The sequence below is a fragment of the Glycine soja genome, chromosome 11 (genome assembly GCF_004193775.1).
Source record: "Glycine soja cultivar W05 chromosome 11, ASM419377v2, whole genome shotgun sequence".
Lineage (NCBI taxonomy): Eukaryota > Viridiplantae > Streptophyta > Magnoliopsida > Fabales > Fabaceae > Glycine > Glycine soja.
The window spans coordinates 33,874,318-33,891,513 of NC_041012.1; the positions used below are offsets into that span (position 1 = coordinate 33,874,318).

A 17,196-nucleotide genomic window follows, 5' to 3' on the forward strand; every position below is an offset into this window, starting at 1 on the left:
TGACATTTTTTTTTTGTCTCGTGAATATTTGTGATCTTTCAAATGAAAAACCAATTATACAGATTATACAGTTACATACGAAATTCGTGAAAGTAGATTGTTCAAGAATTTGTTATGCTATTGTACAATACCTGGAGAAGAGGGTGCCACGGTCACATCTATAATTATGGTGCCACTTCTTCTCACCATGTGTTGCGAGAGTAGTGATTCCTAATGCCAGTGAAGTCTCCAAGAGCCCTTGAAGGGTCATGGTGAACACATGTGGGCTCGGGACACAGATAATTATTAGTTAATAAAACAAAAACTGAGATAAAAAACAATCTAAACAACTAAGATGGGTATGTGTGCATATAACAGATGAAGCTTACCATTTGATTCAGCACATAAGCCTGTTGATTTGCTGATGACAGACACACATCAAGAGTGACATCATATTAGTCTATATAGTTGCTAACCTCAGTAAACACCAGTCCATTTATTTTTGCACAAACGTCACTAAGATTACCTTGTATCGTTTGTCTCCTAATTGTGAAATAGTTGCAGACTCTGGTGAAAAGATTATAAGTTGAATCTGAAATCAGTCCGTGGGACCAAAAGAATTCAGCTTTGGAGTTCAAATCAGTATCAAATTCCATTAGAGGATTGCCTATCTGCACATATATGAACACGTTATATTTTTCAAATAAAACAAATGATTTCTTATGTTGTAATTATTCAAAATTTCCCTATACTCACTGCTACCCCCTTAAGATTGAAGTTGGTCTTTGTTTGAACAATAAGTTGTGCAAGTTGTGGAGCATAGTGACCTGCAAAAAACAAAACAAGTTTGTATTACCTTATTGCAGTTTCAAAATGAATATATTTTAGACTTATTTCAATTATTTCTTTCTACCTGCATAGCTCTCCCCTGTAATGAAGAAGTCGTTTTTTGAGTACTCAGGGAATTCAGTGAACCATCGCGGTAGAAAAATAAGATTATCTCCAGCTGTAATTTCATCTGTCACTAAGGTATAGAAAGATGTATTGCTTGAGTATGAAAATCCAACACCAGCTGGTGATTCCAAGTATAGCACATTTGCCACTGTAAAAAAAATGAAAAATCAATAAGCAATTTTGCTTACATGTAATGTATGGTCACAAGGAAACAGAAGAGCAGTTGACGATGGAAGAGCCTTTGGGAACAGAAAGAACCTTCCCAAACCAACCAAGTTGACCTTACAATTCCCCATCCGAATTCTTGACAATGGAAGGGCCCGTAACCCATTATACACACACCAAAAAACGTTTAAGTCAGAAAAGTAAAACAGTGCTACAACATACATATATATCCATGCACAATATGTTTGATAAGAATGTATTAAATAAGTATTCAATTATTGAACCTAATAAAGTAATAATATATTTTTTATGAGTAAATATTTATTTTAGTTTTTAAAACTTAAGTATCGATTTAATCTTTGCTATAACAAAATCTTTACTATAATATTTAATTTAAAAATTGAAAATTATTTTAGTTCTTTTGAATATAAATTAACTGTATTTTTTATTTATAAAATCCAAATCTAGAATAAATAAGAACTAAAGTAACAAACGCCTTATAACATTAAGAAAATATAAATAAAAGTCTATTTTACATTCTACAATACATCAAGCTTTGATGTAATATTTATACCGTACGTCCTATATAGACCTAAACCTTATATGAGAATAAAAAATAAAAGTGCATATAATTAATGACTTTTGGTGTAAAATACAAATTAACATTACTCACACATTTTAATATTTGTGTTGGTGATTAAAGGTGTTCGTGACTATAGCAACTTCTAGGGCCGCCGCTACTACTGTCATAGTATAAAACTTCGTACCCCATTGTCCAGAGGCTCTTCGCTATGCGAAGGTATGGGGGAGGGATGTTATACGCAGCCTTACCCTTGCATATGCAAAGAGGCTGTTTCCGGATTCGAACCCATGACCAACAAGTCACCAAGGCACAACTTTACGGCTGCACCAGGGCTCGCCCTCCTACTACTGCCATAGTATACTTAGCAGAATTTGCGCCATCAGCTGCAAGCAGAATTCACATAGAGAGTTATAATTAAATTAGATGGCATCAAAATACAAAGTCTGATGAGTCAGCTTGGATCAATATTTTGTTAGTTATAAACAAAATAAATTTATTTGATCGAATTATCATTCTTGAAGTTTGACAAAACTATTTTAATTCTCCCTTATTAATATATACTCCACTAGTTTCAACAAAAGCATCATGGGCAGCCTGCAAAAGGAGAATATGAGCACGGTGGATGTCTAATTTTCAACAATTACATCCATAATAAATTAAAATCAACGGTGGAATATGGGCATGCTCGTCATTCCAGATAATGTCCTTTCTTTTTGGTATTGAATCATGGTAACTAGTAAGAAAATAAACCAAGCTTGATGAAAATCTCATATCAAATGGAATAATTTGCCAAGCAGAATGAAAGGAAATCTGCTATTAAATTCATTTTGGCAGACATCAAATAGCAACTTACAGAAACAAACAACACACAGTAATGTTACAAAAAGAAAATATAAGAACCATCACTTAGATATAAAAAAGAAGAATACTTACCCTTTCTTGGTATTCAATCCAGTCCCTACAGCTGTACCACCCTGGGCAAGCTGTTCAAGTAACATCTCTGCTTAGTAGAACTCCAAAAGTAAATAGTGTAGAATAAGCAGTTATGGTTTGTACTTAAGTGTCTAACCTGATACATGCATGACAAAGTGTCAATTACTCTATCAATACCGTACTTCACCTGTAGATAGAGGAAAAAGTAGTGACTAATGAGAAATCACTCCCCACAGGATATTACCATCCAACATCAATGATACTGAAAATACAGAACAACATAAGGCATAAGCCAAACATAAGAAGGCTTACTTGTGTAGTAAACCCAAGAGTCAAAGGTGTTGCATCTTGAGTATGAGTGCGTCCAATGTTGACAATATCTTTAAATTCAATTGACTGGTATTTTTTGAGGAAAAGGCAAAAATTTAAATAAAAACTAATAAAACAAAAGCAATGATAAAAAACCATTTTAAGAAAATCAATTACAAAGTGCATACTTAAGAAAATCAAATTCACTACTGCTAATAGTAACCATGCTACTATTCATCTGCAAAACACAATTCTCGTCTCAACAATTAACAAAAAAGGGCAGAAAATCTCAAAAAGAAGTGGGAGAAGAAAGAGTACTTCACTTGTAGGTGTGGAGCAATTCCAAGTTTGGCTTCCTTGGAATGCGAAGAAGAAGAGAGGACAAAGTGGTAGCAGGCATTGGGGGAACAACTGTGGTTGATCCAAGAAAAGATGTGGTAAAAAACCGAGATTCCGAGGGCGCGCCATTCGTTATTGTGCACCTCCATGACGTTCGTTAGCACTGTGCTAAGCGCAATCGTGACTTCCTCCAAAATGGCGTCGTTGTTGGGGACGCCGCGCTGCTTTGCGATCGCTTCTGCCATGACGCCGGTGAGGATGTGGCGATTGGAGAGGAGGTCGGCGAGACGGGAGGAGGAGGAGGAGGTGGGGCGGTGGAAGAGGAGGAGGCGGAGGGCGGTACGGAGGTTGGAGGAGTGAGCGGAGGGACGGAGGTGGCGCTTGGCGGACGAGCGGTAGAGAGGTGAAAGTGCGGTGGAGCATGGAGGGGAGGAATAGAAGAGTGAATTGGGATTGAGAATTGGAAGGGAAGAGAAGCAAGCTGAGCAATGAGTGTGAAGATAGCAAGTGTGGAGAGAAAAAGAGAGAGGAGTGACTGTTGGTTTTGAGCTTTGCGGCATCACGTAGAATGAGTGCGAACCCTAATCAAAAAACCTTTTTTATTTTAAAAAAAATGAACAAAGACGGTTTTCTATTCACACCCGTAGTAGAAATAAGTTCTCAAATTACCAAAATGCCATTGCATAACGCCTACAAAGACGGTCCTCGAAGACCGTCGTAATTATGTTTTCGTTATTTACAAAAATGCCACTGAGGGACATTCTAAGACGGTTCCTGGAAACCGCCTTAGAATGTGTGTCGTTAAAAAAGTTTTTTTTAGCAGTGAGAGGACATTGAGACACAATGTTCTGATAAGATGTGACACTAAACATGTGTTTCTGTTTCAATTGCATAATGTTTTGAATATGTTATTTTACTTTATTTTATTCCACTACTTAACTTGTTTTCCTTTTGCAAACTTGGACAGTCTTATTTTGAGCTGGGATAATTTTATTATTTATTTGGACGTTCTATTATGATGTTAAAAAATGAATGTGAGCCTATTACCCTTTTGAAATGTTTTTATTTAAATGTGTTTTAAAACTTTTAATAAATTTTGCATTTGTATTCCTCTTATTATTAGTACATATATGCGTAGGGTAGAAGGTGTCACAAATACTCCCATACTTTGTCTTATCCATTGAATTACACTATCGTAGCTTTCATTACACTGACCTCCTGCACCCTAATTAGGTATAAAAAGCATTACACCAACCAACTACTCCCTGGGGGATCATATTAATGTAAAAAAGTAAAAGAATATCAGGTGTAATAATAGTAAATCTCGGGAGAGTTTGTGTAATTTACTCTTGATAATATGATATAACATGGTTAGTATATAATTTTTTTTAAAATATGTAGTAAAAAATTTGATCCCCAAATCTATAAGTACAAAATGATATCTATTAAAAGAAGATACCTTTCAATAAGCCAAGTCCAAGAGTTCCTAATATGTAGCAATAGACTTTGTAACCAAAAGAATACGAGAACATACTTCACTAAAAAACACAACACCAAAATACTATAGTATCTCAAACCTACCACATACACACAAAGCTAAAAGGATGATGGTGCAAATTATTAAGCTCCTGGCCTTAACTTTGATATGGTGGAGCAGTATTAATGTTGAATATGCAGCTGCAGCCACACGCGACACACATGTAATAAACACTGGGTGCAGTCCAATCAACGCTACCAACCCTGGTAGCTTCTTTGCGAATGTCAATGAGACATTCTCAGCTGAGAGAAGAAATTAGGAACCAAAGCATCCACTTTGAAGCATCAAAGAAATCCAGTGGAGAGGTCAATACATATTCTATGTTTCAATGCAGAAACTATCTGTCCAATAATGACTGTTTTTCTTGCTTCAATACTGCCTCTAAGATAGAATAGAGAACATCCAGGAGGAAGTTTCTACATCCGTCCACAACGTGGCTTAGACTGTTCAACCAATCTAATCAATCAAGATGGTTATTTTTTATTTGTAAATAACATAAATCCTAGAATATATACAGATTATCATATAGTATTGACTAAATCATATGGCATTGATTAATGCCTAAACTCTGAGGTATTTTATTAAATACGTTTTTCTTAAAAAAAGTGGATTCATATTTTTAAATTATCAAACAAGTTAGCTTATAACTCGTCTTACTAAACTGCAGAAGATGAGACGTTTATGCTATTTTTTAAGAAATAAAAGTCATGTTAATTAATAGGATACTGCTATTTTTATTATCTTCTGTAGGCACCATCTGTTAATTAGTTGTTCACTTGTTAATTTGCCTTTCTACTAGCACCTTTCTTTTGCTATATAAATACATTGCGTTGTTATTGCTGAATACAATAAGCCTTTTGTAGTCTCAATTTTCTCCTCGTTTTCCTCTTACTCAAGCACTCCAAATCTGCACTAATGAACAAAACCGCAGGAATGTCAATGTAACTTTTTCATAAAAATAAGTAAGATTTACAAATAATTATACCCATCTTTGATAATGAACTGGACAAAAATTTATTTTTAGATCATATACTCAATCATCGAGCAGGTATTATAGAATTTGAGGTAGTAGTGTTAGTCATAGAGGAACTAGTTGAAGCAGAGATATCATTGCGGGGCTTTAAATTTGACTCAAAAAAGATAGGCATCGATGGTCTCATATGTTCAAGTAAGTCATTGCTACTGAGTAGGATTACTACTTCAGACATGGCTGGCCTCATTGCAGCCGATGCTTGAGTACACAACAAAGCAATGCCCATCACTTTCTTCACTTCTTCTGCATCATACTTATAAGGGTTTAAGCTTTTGTCCACTAACTCCAAGTGCTTGCCACTCTCATACAATTTCCATGCCTGTTGTAGTAAAAACCAAGGGTGATATGATAAAATGTTACAAGAAAGCAAAAAAAAATTGGTACATATTTATGGGAAGTTCCTTACTTGTCGAAGAAGGTAATCATCCTCACTATCATCATTAACAGCATTCACATCAGTACTCTTTCGACCACTTATGATTTCTAGGACTACAATTCCATAGCTGTATGTATCAGCCTTTTCTGATAATTGACCATGGAGTGCATACTCTGGTGCTGTGTATCCCCTGACAAGTGCATCACATTTATGCCACATATATAATTAAGAAATTATGAGACTATTTTGCATGTGGCGGCAGTATATTTGACTCTTAAAATTTTCAAGTTGAGTCATTGGTATTATATTTTGACTTACAATGTCCCAGCAAATCTTGTACTAAGATGAGATTGGTCCCCTGGAAGCAACTTCACCAATCCAAAATCAGCAATTTTGGGCTGAAGCTCTTCATCCAAGAGGATATTGCCACTCTTAATATCTCTATGTATGATTGAAACATGAAATTCCTCATGTAGATAGGCCAATCCCCTTGCTGTGCCCAAAATTATATCATAGCGTTGTCTCCAGTTGAGTGAATTTTTTCTTATACCTGTTTCCCATGTTTGTTCAAAACTTTAGAGGTGAAAAAAGGGGTAAAGAAAAACTTACACAAAATGCTTTTATTGGAAATTAAAATGTTTGTTACCAAATAAGAATTTTTCAAGGCTGTTGTTTGCCATGTATTCGTAAACAAGTATTCTGTCTTGGCCTTTAACGCAACAACCAAGAAGTTGAACCAGATTTTTGTGATGAACATTACTTATAAGCGTTACTTCTCTTTCAAAATCATCATCTATCTTGCTGGATTTTGCTGAAAGTAACTTTACTGCAACAACTTTCCCATTTTTCATTGTCCCCTATTGAATAGACACCGAATTAAGATTTGTGCTTGAAAGTGATTTATCTCTATCACTAGATGTGTAGCTTGTAAGTAATATTGCCTTCTTAGCTTATGGAGAGATCTTAATTGACAACTTTACATTAAAAACAAAACGCTTAAGAGTCATGATTGAAATGTGAGGAGGAACAACTCAAGTTTACCTTGTACACAGCACCAAAGCCTCCTTCTCCTAGCTTATTTCTCTCACTAAAATTTTTTGTTGCGGCTTTCAAGTCACTATACTTGTACTTGGTTGCAGCTTTCAACTCTGTTGCTCCCAATGTGTAAGCTGCTAAGTTAATATTAGTTTGATTTTTCTTTATATATAAATGAGGAAATGAATTCATCTATGTTTAGGAGAACAATTAATGATATTTTTAGACATGGTAATTTTGTAATATAGTTGGATACAAGGCAACACATATAGACTTTCCGAAGTCCAAAATTTGTTATTACCTCTAGGAACTCTCTTGGGACTGTTGGATCTTCTATACCAGCGAAATAATGAAAGAAGGATCACAGCAAGGATTACACCTCCAACACCGCCACCAAAAATGACCCACTTCTTGCTTGAACTTCCTCCTTCAAGACAGAAAAGAAGTTGACCTCAATTCCAAACGACATGCTCGTTCAACATGTTGATATTATATTATGAGAAATACTAGCAACATGTTTTTCTAATACATTCTCTGCTACTGATTAAAATTTGTTAGAAACTACAAACATTATAATTGAAACACATTAAATAAGTACGTCTCAAAATTTTGTAAATGTGATTTTCAATATATTTTCACCAAAAATAAAGTGAGTTAGATAATGTGTTACTAGTCCATTAGTCCATTTTTACTCATTAAAGTCAACATCTGTTAAATGGAGTAGTTATGGCATTTGTACCTTTGTTTAAGAAGGGACTGATATCAGTGGTTTGGTTATCAGCAAAGAAGGGTGTCTGTGAGTATCTCATAAAGCATCCAGCAGGATCAATTGCCCTACCATTTGTATTGGGAAGACAACCTTGTATGTTACTCTGTTGAATTGACAAACAACTCGAACAAGTGTCTCGTGTAAAAGTTTCAGCACATTGTGCAACGGCATAGATTGCAATACCAGCCACTTGTGTCTTGGTAGTTGCAAAGTAACGACTAATTTTAGGTGTTGCGATTCGCAGGTCCATTAGCACTTGCTGTACAGTTGTACTAAAAGTAGTGGTTTCAACTGCTGTCTGATTTCCACAACGCATACTGTTGCCAGGCAGAGTGGTGTCTTCATAGAAGTTATTGTTCTCATACCTTAACAACAGATTTGAAAGTATCAAATAAACTTGTAATGAAGACATAAGAAAAACTAATCGACATTCTCAATCATCTTAAACATCATATTAGTTATTTGTGCTCATATTTTTTCAGCAAATGTTAATTATTAACTTTCTGTTAGTGAAATTTGAATCCATGACTTTTTTCTTTTTTCTTCTTCCTTCACTGTCAAGTCAATCTTATAAATCCCTATGTGTGTTCATGTAACCAAAAAGCAGTGCTGTCATCTGTAGTCTGACTTCCACAATATGTGTGACTTCTAGGAATGTTCTCAAAGAAGAAGTCATTGCTCTCGTAACTCAACAGTCAAAAACATTTGAAAGCAATAATCATCAAAGTCAATTCTGTCTTAGTCTCATGAACTGCGAACCAACATGTTCTTGTGATGAAAACATATCTAAAAACTCTAATCCACACGCTCTCAATAATATATAAACACCTAGCTTGTTGGAACTAATTGTTGATCTAAAAAAATCTAGCTTGTTGGTAACTTGTGTTAAATGTTCATTTAACCCAGGTACGGACCAGGATATTATGAGTTGGAGGGCCAACTTTAAAAATTAAAATTCATTCAATTAATATACAAGCATCAAAATTCATACAAAATATTTATAATTATGTGTTTTACAAAATGATCAAAGAACGTATAATAAAAATATATTTTTACATAGAAAATAAATTAAATATTATTTTTAAGACACAATTACAAATTACAAAATCTTGAATTTTAAATGCCACCAAAAACATACTGGAATTTATATAAAAATAAAATAAAATTGGTATCAATGTTAAACATACTTTTTTTACCAAAAAAAAAAACCATCCTATTAGTTATGTTCCAAAAATCTAGTAAAAACAAGAATAAATTAGTTTCCTCACTAAATTATTGATTACAACAATAGTAGCCCAAAACATTGGTATCACCAAGGGATTTAGCTTAATTGGTTGACCATGTAAGTCTTATAAATTTTTTGACATCGTGTTTAATTTTTACCTATGAAAAAAAATCTACACCATTAAAGAATAATTTATATAAATATTTTGTATAAATTTTAATATTTATATATTTTATTGATTTTGTTGTTTTTAGAAAGATATGAAGGATTAAAAGATAAAGAAACTCAGGATATTACTACAAAAGAAGGTTGTTTTATTGATTTGGAAAGCAGAGTACCTTTTACAAAGAGATGCTAAAATATATAGATAAAACTCCTATGGGTTGTTGCCTAAAAAATAGAAGATAAATTTAAAAACAGCATAACAGCATAATAGCCTAACAACATATCTGCAGCATAACAACATATCCTAAAAAAACTAGCAACAATTTAAAAAATTTGTTTCAAGAGTCAAACAGTTAACACTCCTCCTTGACTCTGGAACAGCATACACCAAGCCTCTGCCTCAAGAATTCATATCTAGCTTTAGGAAGCGCCTTTGTTAGGATATCAGCACTTTGTTCCTTTGTTGTGTAGTAAATTAATTTCACTTCTCCTTCCTTTTGTGCCTCCCTGAGAAAATAGAGTTTTATCTTGAAGTGTTTTGTTTTGCCATGAAACACTGGATTATTTGAAATTGAAATTGCAGCTTGATTATCCACAAATATCTGCGTACTGTCTTGTTGTTCCATATGCAAATCTGTCATAAGCTTTCTGATCCAAAGAGCTTGATTTACAGCAGCAGTTGCAGCAACATATTCTGCTTCTGCTGTGGATTGAGCTATTACTTCCTGTTTCTTTGAATACCATGAGAAAATTCCAGAACCAAAGCTAAAAAGATAACCTGAAGTACTTCTCATATCATCAGCACATCCAGCCCAATCACTATTAGAATAACCATGAAGTCTGAAGTTTTTAACATAATGGTATCTTATTCCAAAATCAATTGTGCCTTTAACATATCTAAGAACTCTTTTTGCTGCCTGAAAATGAATTCTACTAGCACAGTTCATGTACCTTGATAACAAGCTTACTGCATGCAAGATGTCAGGCCTTGATGCACTTAAATACATTAGGCAGCCTATAAGGCTCCTATACAGCTTTTCATCCACTTTTTCAGCTCCATCTTCTTTGCAAAACTTCTCCTTTTGATTCATTGGAGTTGCAGTTGGTTTGCACCCTTCCATGTTGAACTTCTTGAGAATTTCATTTGCATATTTTTCCTGGCAAAGAAATATTTCATTCTGTTTTTGATACACCTGCATACCGAGAAAGAATGTCATCCTTCCAATGTCTGTCATTTCAAAAGCATCTTTCATTTCTTCCTTGAACTTGTCAATATGCTCCCCGCTGCTTCCCAAAACCAGTAGATCATCAACATATAGAGATACTGCAAGCATTTCACCATCAGTCTTCTTCACATATAAAGTAGATTCACTTAAACTTTTTTTGAAGCCTAAGTTCACCAAGTGTGCATCAATTCTGCTATACCATGACCGCGGTGCCTGCTTTAAACCATACAAAGCTTTCCTTAATCGATATACTTTCTCCTCCTGTCCTTGAACAACGAACCCTTCAGATTGCTCAACAAAAATTTCTTCCTCCAAGTATCCATTTAAGAAGGCTGATTTCACATCCATTTGATGTATAATCCAACCTTTTTGTGCAACAAGAGACATCAACATTCTTAAGGTTTCTAGTCTGGCAACTAGGGCAAAAGTCTCTGAAAAATCAACACCAAACACTTGAGCATATCCTTTAACAACAAGCCTTGCCTTGTATTTGTTTATAGAACCATCTGAATTGAGCTTGGTTCTATAAACCCACTTGACACCAATCGCTTTCTTGTGGTTAGGTCTGTCCACCAGCTCCCATGTTTTATTTTTTTCAATCATTATAAGCTCCTCTTTCATTGCATTTCTCCATTTTTGATCAGCTATAGCTTCTTCATATCCCTCATGCTCCATCACAGCAACATTACACCTTTGGTAGATGTCTGAAAGTGATCTGGTTCCTCTGATAGGTTCTTCATCAACATCTTCATTCTCTTCCTGAAACTCAGACCTCTAATCATTTTTCCAGTCCCAACTATCTGACTCCAGAAATTTGACATCCCTGCTGACGATTACTTTGTTGCTCTGTGGTAGGTAGATTCTGTAGGCCTTTGAAGTTGAGCTATAACCTACAAAAATTTCAGGTTCTGCTTTCTTGTCAAGCTTGTCTCTTTTTACTTGAGGTATGTAAGAGAAACATAGGCAGCCAAATGTCTTCAGATTTGTTAGCTTCGGTTTGTAGTCATGCCATGCTTCAAATGGAGTCTTTTTCTGCAAAGCTTTTGTTGGTAACCTATTCAGCAAAAAAATTGTTGTGTGTGCAGCCTCTGCCCAAAATTCCTTTGGTAGCCCTTTGTCATGAAGTAAGCACCTTGTCATCTCCATAATTGTTCGGTTTTTCCTCTCGACAACACCATTCTGTTGCGGAGTGTATGGTGCTGTCAATTGATGTTCAATGCCTGCATCTACACAAAACTTGTTAAATTTTTCAGAGGTATATTCAGTTCCATTATCGGACCTGATCACCTGCATCTTGCATCCACTTTGAGTTTCAACCCAAGCTTTAAACTTCACAAAGATGTCAGCAACATCAGATTTAAACTTCATAGAATAAATCCAACACATTCTTGAATAATCATCAATGAATGCAATATAATACTTACTGTCATTCAATGATGGTGTTTTCATGGGTCCTCCCACATCTGTGTGTACTAACTGCAGCTTTTGTGAAGCCCTTGAAGTCTTGTTTTGTTGAAAAGGAAGTCTGGTTTGCTTTCCATATTGGCAAGCAACACATTTTGGAGGTAAATTGTCTAATTCTGGCATATCTTTCACTATATTGTTCTTTCTCATGAAAAGTAGTGCAGCATGATGAAAGTGCCCCAATCTCTTGTGCCAAAGCATTGTATTATCATCCTCTTTGTGTACAGCTGCTTGCTGCTCCTCATTCATCAAGTCCAAGACAAAACTCTTGCCTTTCATTTGAACTTTGATCATTTCTATGTTGTTTGCATCTTTAATCACACAGTTTTTGTCCTAAAACAACACCTTATATCCTTTCTCCAGCAGTTGAGTAACACTTAAAAGGTTTTGATTAATTTCAGGGACATATAATACATCAGAAATTAATTTCAAACCTGAGTGGCCTTCAATTGTAACCGTTCCCTTGCCTTTTACTGCAATGAGTGCTCCATTTCCAATTCTGACTTTGGAAATAGTTGTCTCGTCCAATTCTTTGAAAAGTTCACGATGATAAGTCATGTGGTTTGTGCAACCACTGTCTATAAGCAACCTCTCCGTAGTGGTGTTGGTTGCAAATCATGATGCTACAAACAGCTGCTCCTCCATAGGCTGATCTTCAGCAGCCTTGGCTTCTCCTTGTTGTTGTTGTTGAGTCTTGCATATTTTTTCCACATGTCCTAATTGACCACACTTGTGGCATTTTATGTCTGGTCTCCACCAACACTTGTTGTGTGGGTGATTATTTTTTTTGCAATAAGGACAAGGTGAAAAGACACGTGTCTTGCTGCTTTGGCCATTTTTGTTGTTGCTCTGCTTCTTCTTGTTATTTTTGCCTCCTTTGTAATTCTGTGATCTAGCCTGAAAAGCACCCTCAACAGACCCTTCTTGCCTCATAAGCCTCCTTTGTTCTTGTGCTTGTAGTGCATTCAACAATTCTGCCAATTTAATGCTTGACAAATTCCTTGAATTCTCCAGAGATGCAATTGTGGCTTCAAACTTTTTAGGTATTGTGACTAGAATTTTTTGAACAATTCTAGCGTCTGAAAATTCAGTACCTGGGAGCCTTACATTATTGACTATGCCAAGAAGCCTATCAGAGTATTCCTTAATCGTTTCTGATTCCTTCATTCTCTGCATCTCAAGCAAAGTTGTTTTTGCTTTTGACTTTCTCTGCTTCCTTTCTTTGTGATTTTTGATTTGAGCAACCGTTGGATTGTCCAACAAGGGTTCGACTTCGTACACATCTTCAACAGCTTCCCACAAATCACCTGCTTCGAGATAGGCTTCCATTCTAAAAGCCCAGAGATGACAACTTTTACCATCAAACAGCGGAAGTGTAAGTGGAATGGATGAACCTTCTGGATTCATTCTGACCAGGTTATGTGTGTTTGTGTTTTGAATGTGTATGGGTTCTCTCGATCTCTCAGATCCCTCAGAATAAGGCTCAGGATACCAATTTGTTGTTTTTAGAAAGATACGAAGAATTAAAAGATAAAGAAACTCAGGATATTACTTCAGAAGAAGGTTGTTTTATTGATCTGGAAAGCAGAGTACCTTTTACAAAGAGATGCTAAAATATATAGATAAAACTCCTATGGGTTGTTGCCTAAAAAATAGAAGATAAATTTAAAAACAGCATAACAACATAACAGCCTAACAACATATCTGCAGCGTAACAGCATATCCTAAAAAAACTAACTACAATTTAAAAAATCTGTTTCAAGAGTCAAATAGTTAACAGATTTTAACACACAGTCATTGAATGCTAAGTCCACCCCTAGATGAATTTTTTGTTTTTTTAAAACTCAGTCCTACATTTTATAGGATTAGTGACGTAGCTCGTCTTATTCATTTTACCCTTCTAATTGTCACACAAAATTTTCTCCCTCTCCTTTCCTCAAACTCAAAGAGTACCCAGAGTGTACAAAATAAATAATCACTTTTGAATTAGCAGCCATAGGGATGGACAATTATTGAACAAATATTAGAGGCATGTGTACCTGAGGAAGCAGCCGTCATAAACGACACGAGCACCGTCGGTGGTTCCGGTGGAGCAGTTGCGGATTTCGGTGTCGGCGGCTGCTAAGCAGGCAGCGCAGTCAGCGATGGAGAGGTAGTTCATGCATTGAAACATGGCATAGACAGGACTTGTTCCGCTGGTTGATTGAGCAATGGCAAATTGCTTGCTTTGGTTGGTCACCTGCTCTCTCAGGTCTGCGAAACTTGCGTTTAGATTTTGGAAGAAAGTGGACAAGTCGAAATTTGCGGTGGTAAATCCGCTGCACTCATTTGTGAGTAAAAAGAGTTGAGGGTCTCCTACTGCACCCTCAAAGCTCCACCATGACCATAACACCAACAAAGTTAAGGCTACGACCTTGAAGAGTTTCACCATATTCTTTTGTGATTCTCAGACTGGATCGGTATATATCTAAGGGTTCAAAAGATGGGTTTGATATAGGCCTCAATGAAAAAAAGTATAGTTGTTAATGATGTTCTCAAAGAAAAAAAGTATAATTTTTAATGATGTTCATGTGTGGATGGACTAAGGTAATTAATATCCAAGTTTTAAAGTCTGAGATATGGAGGACTGTTTGTGTTAGCTATGTATAAGAAAGAAGGAGTTTAATGGGTTTTTTTTTTTTTTTTTGTGTGTGATACTGTATTACTTCAAAAAAGTTTGTATAATGTAAATCGTCAACCATACTAGATAAAATATAGAAGAATGTATTGGTTGATCTTACTCACACCCACATCGTGGGCCCGTGGTAATCAAAGATAAATAAATACCTTCAAGTCTTCAACTACGGATATATAATAAAGAGTTTAACTGAGTGTAAAATAATATGTATCGCATTGAATGTTAGTTGATGCCCTGAGGTTCAGGAACTTGAATTTAATCTCATCTAAGGAGAATTAAAAAATTGTCATTTGAAATCCATTGATAAATTAAAATAGTAAGTACTTTGTGAATTATACAAGTATGTGTTGATTTAAGTAACGTCAAGTTTGTGTATGAAAGTATTGAAACTAATAATTAATTTAAATGAATGATTTAAATTGCATAAATTTAGAGAGAAAATGATAAATTAAAATAAGTTATTTTAGTCATTGATAAACAAAATTAACGATTGTTATCTCATCTATATATGGTTTGTAATGCATGCGCAGATAACTTTGACCATCAATTTTATGAAAATTGATTGAAATTGCTTACTTTACTTTCAACATCATACAAATTACAGTTGACATATTTAACTCGTATAAATTATTATTAGTATAAATCTTAAAATAATTATTATATAAAAGTTAATAAATTTATCATATACAATAATTTATAATTAGATTAAGGGATAAAACTTATGCCTTCAGTAAACTTAATTATTTTAATTCCATTAATTAAATATTTCTTCGTTTATAAGCATTAAGTTTAAACATCTAAAAATATGAGGGAAAAAAAGATAATAAATGATAAGTTAACAAATGGTTAAAATTTTCAATTTTAAAAATAATTGTGAAATTAAAAATGTGAAACCAAAATCATGAATTGGCTATATATTTTTTTTAGAAAAAAATTAACTAATTAAATATTTTACTAACTGGCAAACAAATATCAGTGGTTTGAAACTTTCAATTTTCACTAAAGATTTAATTATGACGACACGAATCATCGCGCACCTATGAGGCGAAGTCAACAGTCAACAGCCAGATAAGTTGCTTGCTACCCACCACTCATAGCACTAACACGTAATCAATCATTGTAGATTTTTTTCAAGATTTATTAGATATATCTCTTCTTTGTTGACTGTTGCAGTTATATACATTCATTGTTTTGTTCTGTTAAAAAAAAACTATTATGTCACTGAACTTAATTTATTGACTGTTTCCTTTGACAAGGGAATAAATGATTAAACAAATAATGCATTTGAATCGAGCTGAATTTAAAATATTTTGAATTAATTTAGAAAAATTTATAAGCAAACTTAATAAGACAATTTAAATTGGCTTAAATATAAAATGTTATTATCAAAATTTGAAAGTAAGATAAATTTATATTATATTATCATAAATTCTCTCATTAAATATATTATTTTTATTCATGTAAACTCAAGAATCATTCATTTAAAATGGAACTAATGTCATATTTTAATTGATTTTATTATTTATTTTGAATGTATTAATTAACAATTATTTGCAGTTTATTAACCTTATTATAAACATTTATTTTGGAAAATGTCATCTTTTTTTTATTAAATATTGGAAATCCTTTTAATTTTTCTTAGTGCTTAATAAAAAATGGTTAATTTTTTCATTGATGAGGTCTTTTTGACTTAGTCTTGTGAACCGGGTCTTATCTTATTTTTTTATTGGGTCATTATATAAAAATTGATAATTTATGGAGGTTAAAAATGTTATTTTTAGCGGTTAAAAGTTGCCACAAAATGAATTTATGACGATCAGGATCAATTTTTAAGGCAATTGGTGTTAGAAAAAATTTGTAGCAATTGTCAGATGATCGCTGGTAAATTCACCAGAAAATTTGTGATGATGAAAATTGCCACATAGTTCATTTATTTTTATTTTTCATTTTTTGGCGATTACAAAAGTGACACAAAGTGTGTTTTTGTATTTTTTTTGTGCCAAAAACAATATCTTTTTAATATAAAAAAATCATATTAATCTTTCTCTAGTTTTAACTATTTCCATTAGTTCTATAATAATTTTCATTCCTATTTGATTAAGTATAAAAATTGAGATAATGTATTAAATTTCTATTCTATCAAATTTTAATACTATCATAATTATTCTAATTATTAAGTATAAAAATGACACAAAGTGTGTTTTTGTATTTTTTTTTTGTGCCAAAAACAATATCTTTTTAATATAAAAAATCATATTAATCTTTCTCTAGTTTTAACTATTTCCATTAGTTCTATAATAATTTTCATTCCTATTTGATTAAGTATAAAAATTGAGATAATGTATTAAATTTCTATTCTATCAAATTTTAATACTATCATAATTATTGTAATTATTAATATTATCTTGTTGTATAATTTTTCTTTCA

The 17,196-nt window shown here is 33.7% G+C and overlaps 2 protein-coding genes across 2 annotated transcripts; both read right to left on the bottom strand.

Moving 5' to 3' along the window:
- Positions 1-434: 434 nt before the first annotated feature.
- On the bottom strand, positions 435-1,870 carry LOC114373231 (serine carboxypeptidase-like 45). Its single transcript, XM_028330749.1, has 4 exons — positions 1,822-1,870; positions 893-1,081; positions 736-806; positions 435-650 (listed from the first exon to the last, which is right to left on the bottom strand). Exons 1-4 carry the CDS (start codon positions 1,868-1,870, stop codon positions 435-437), a joined length of 525 nt encoding a protein of 174 aa, XP_028186550.1.
- Positions 1,871-5,715: 3,845 nt separating this feature from the next.
- On the bottom strand, positions 5,716-14,758 carry LOC114372899 (cysteine-rich receptor-like protein kinase 2). The gene is made up of 8 exons (XM_028330461.1): positions 14,132-14,758; positions 7,983-8,377; positions 7,545-7,670; positions 7,250-7,377; positions 6,855-7,065; positions 6,527-6,758; positions 6,239-6,398; positions 5,716-6,151 (listed from the first exon to the last, which is right to left on the bottom strand). Exons 1-8 carry the CDS (start codon positions 14,521-14,523, stop codon positions 5,837-5,839), a joined length of 1,959 nt encoding a protein of 652 aa, XP_028186262.1. The 5' UTR covers positions 14,524-14,758; the 3' UTR covers positions 5,716-5,836.
- Positions 14,759-17,196: the final 2,438 nt, after the last annotated feature.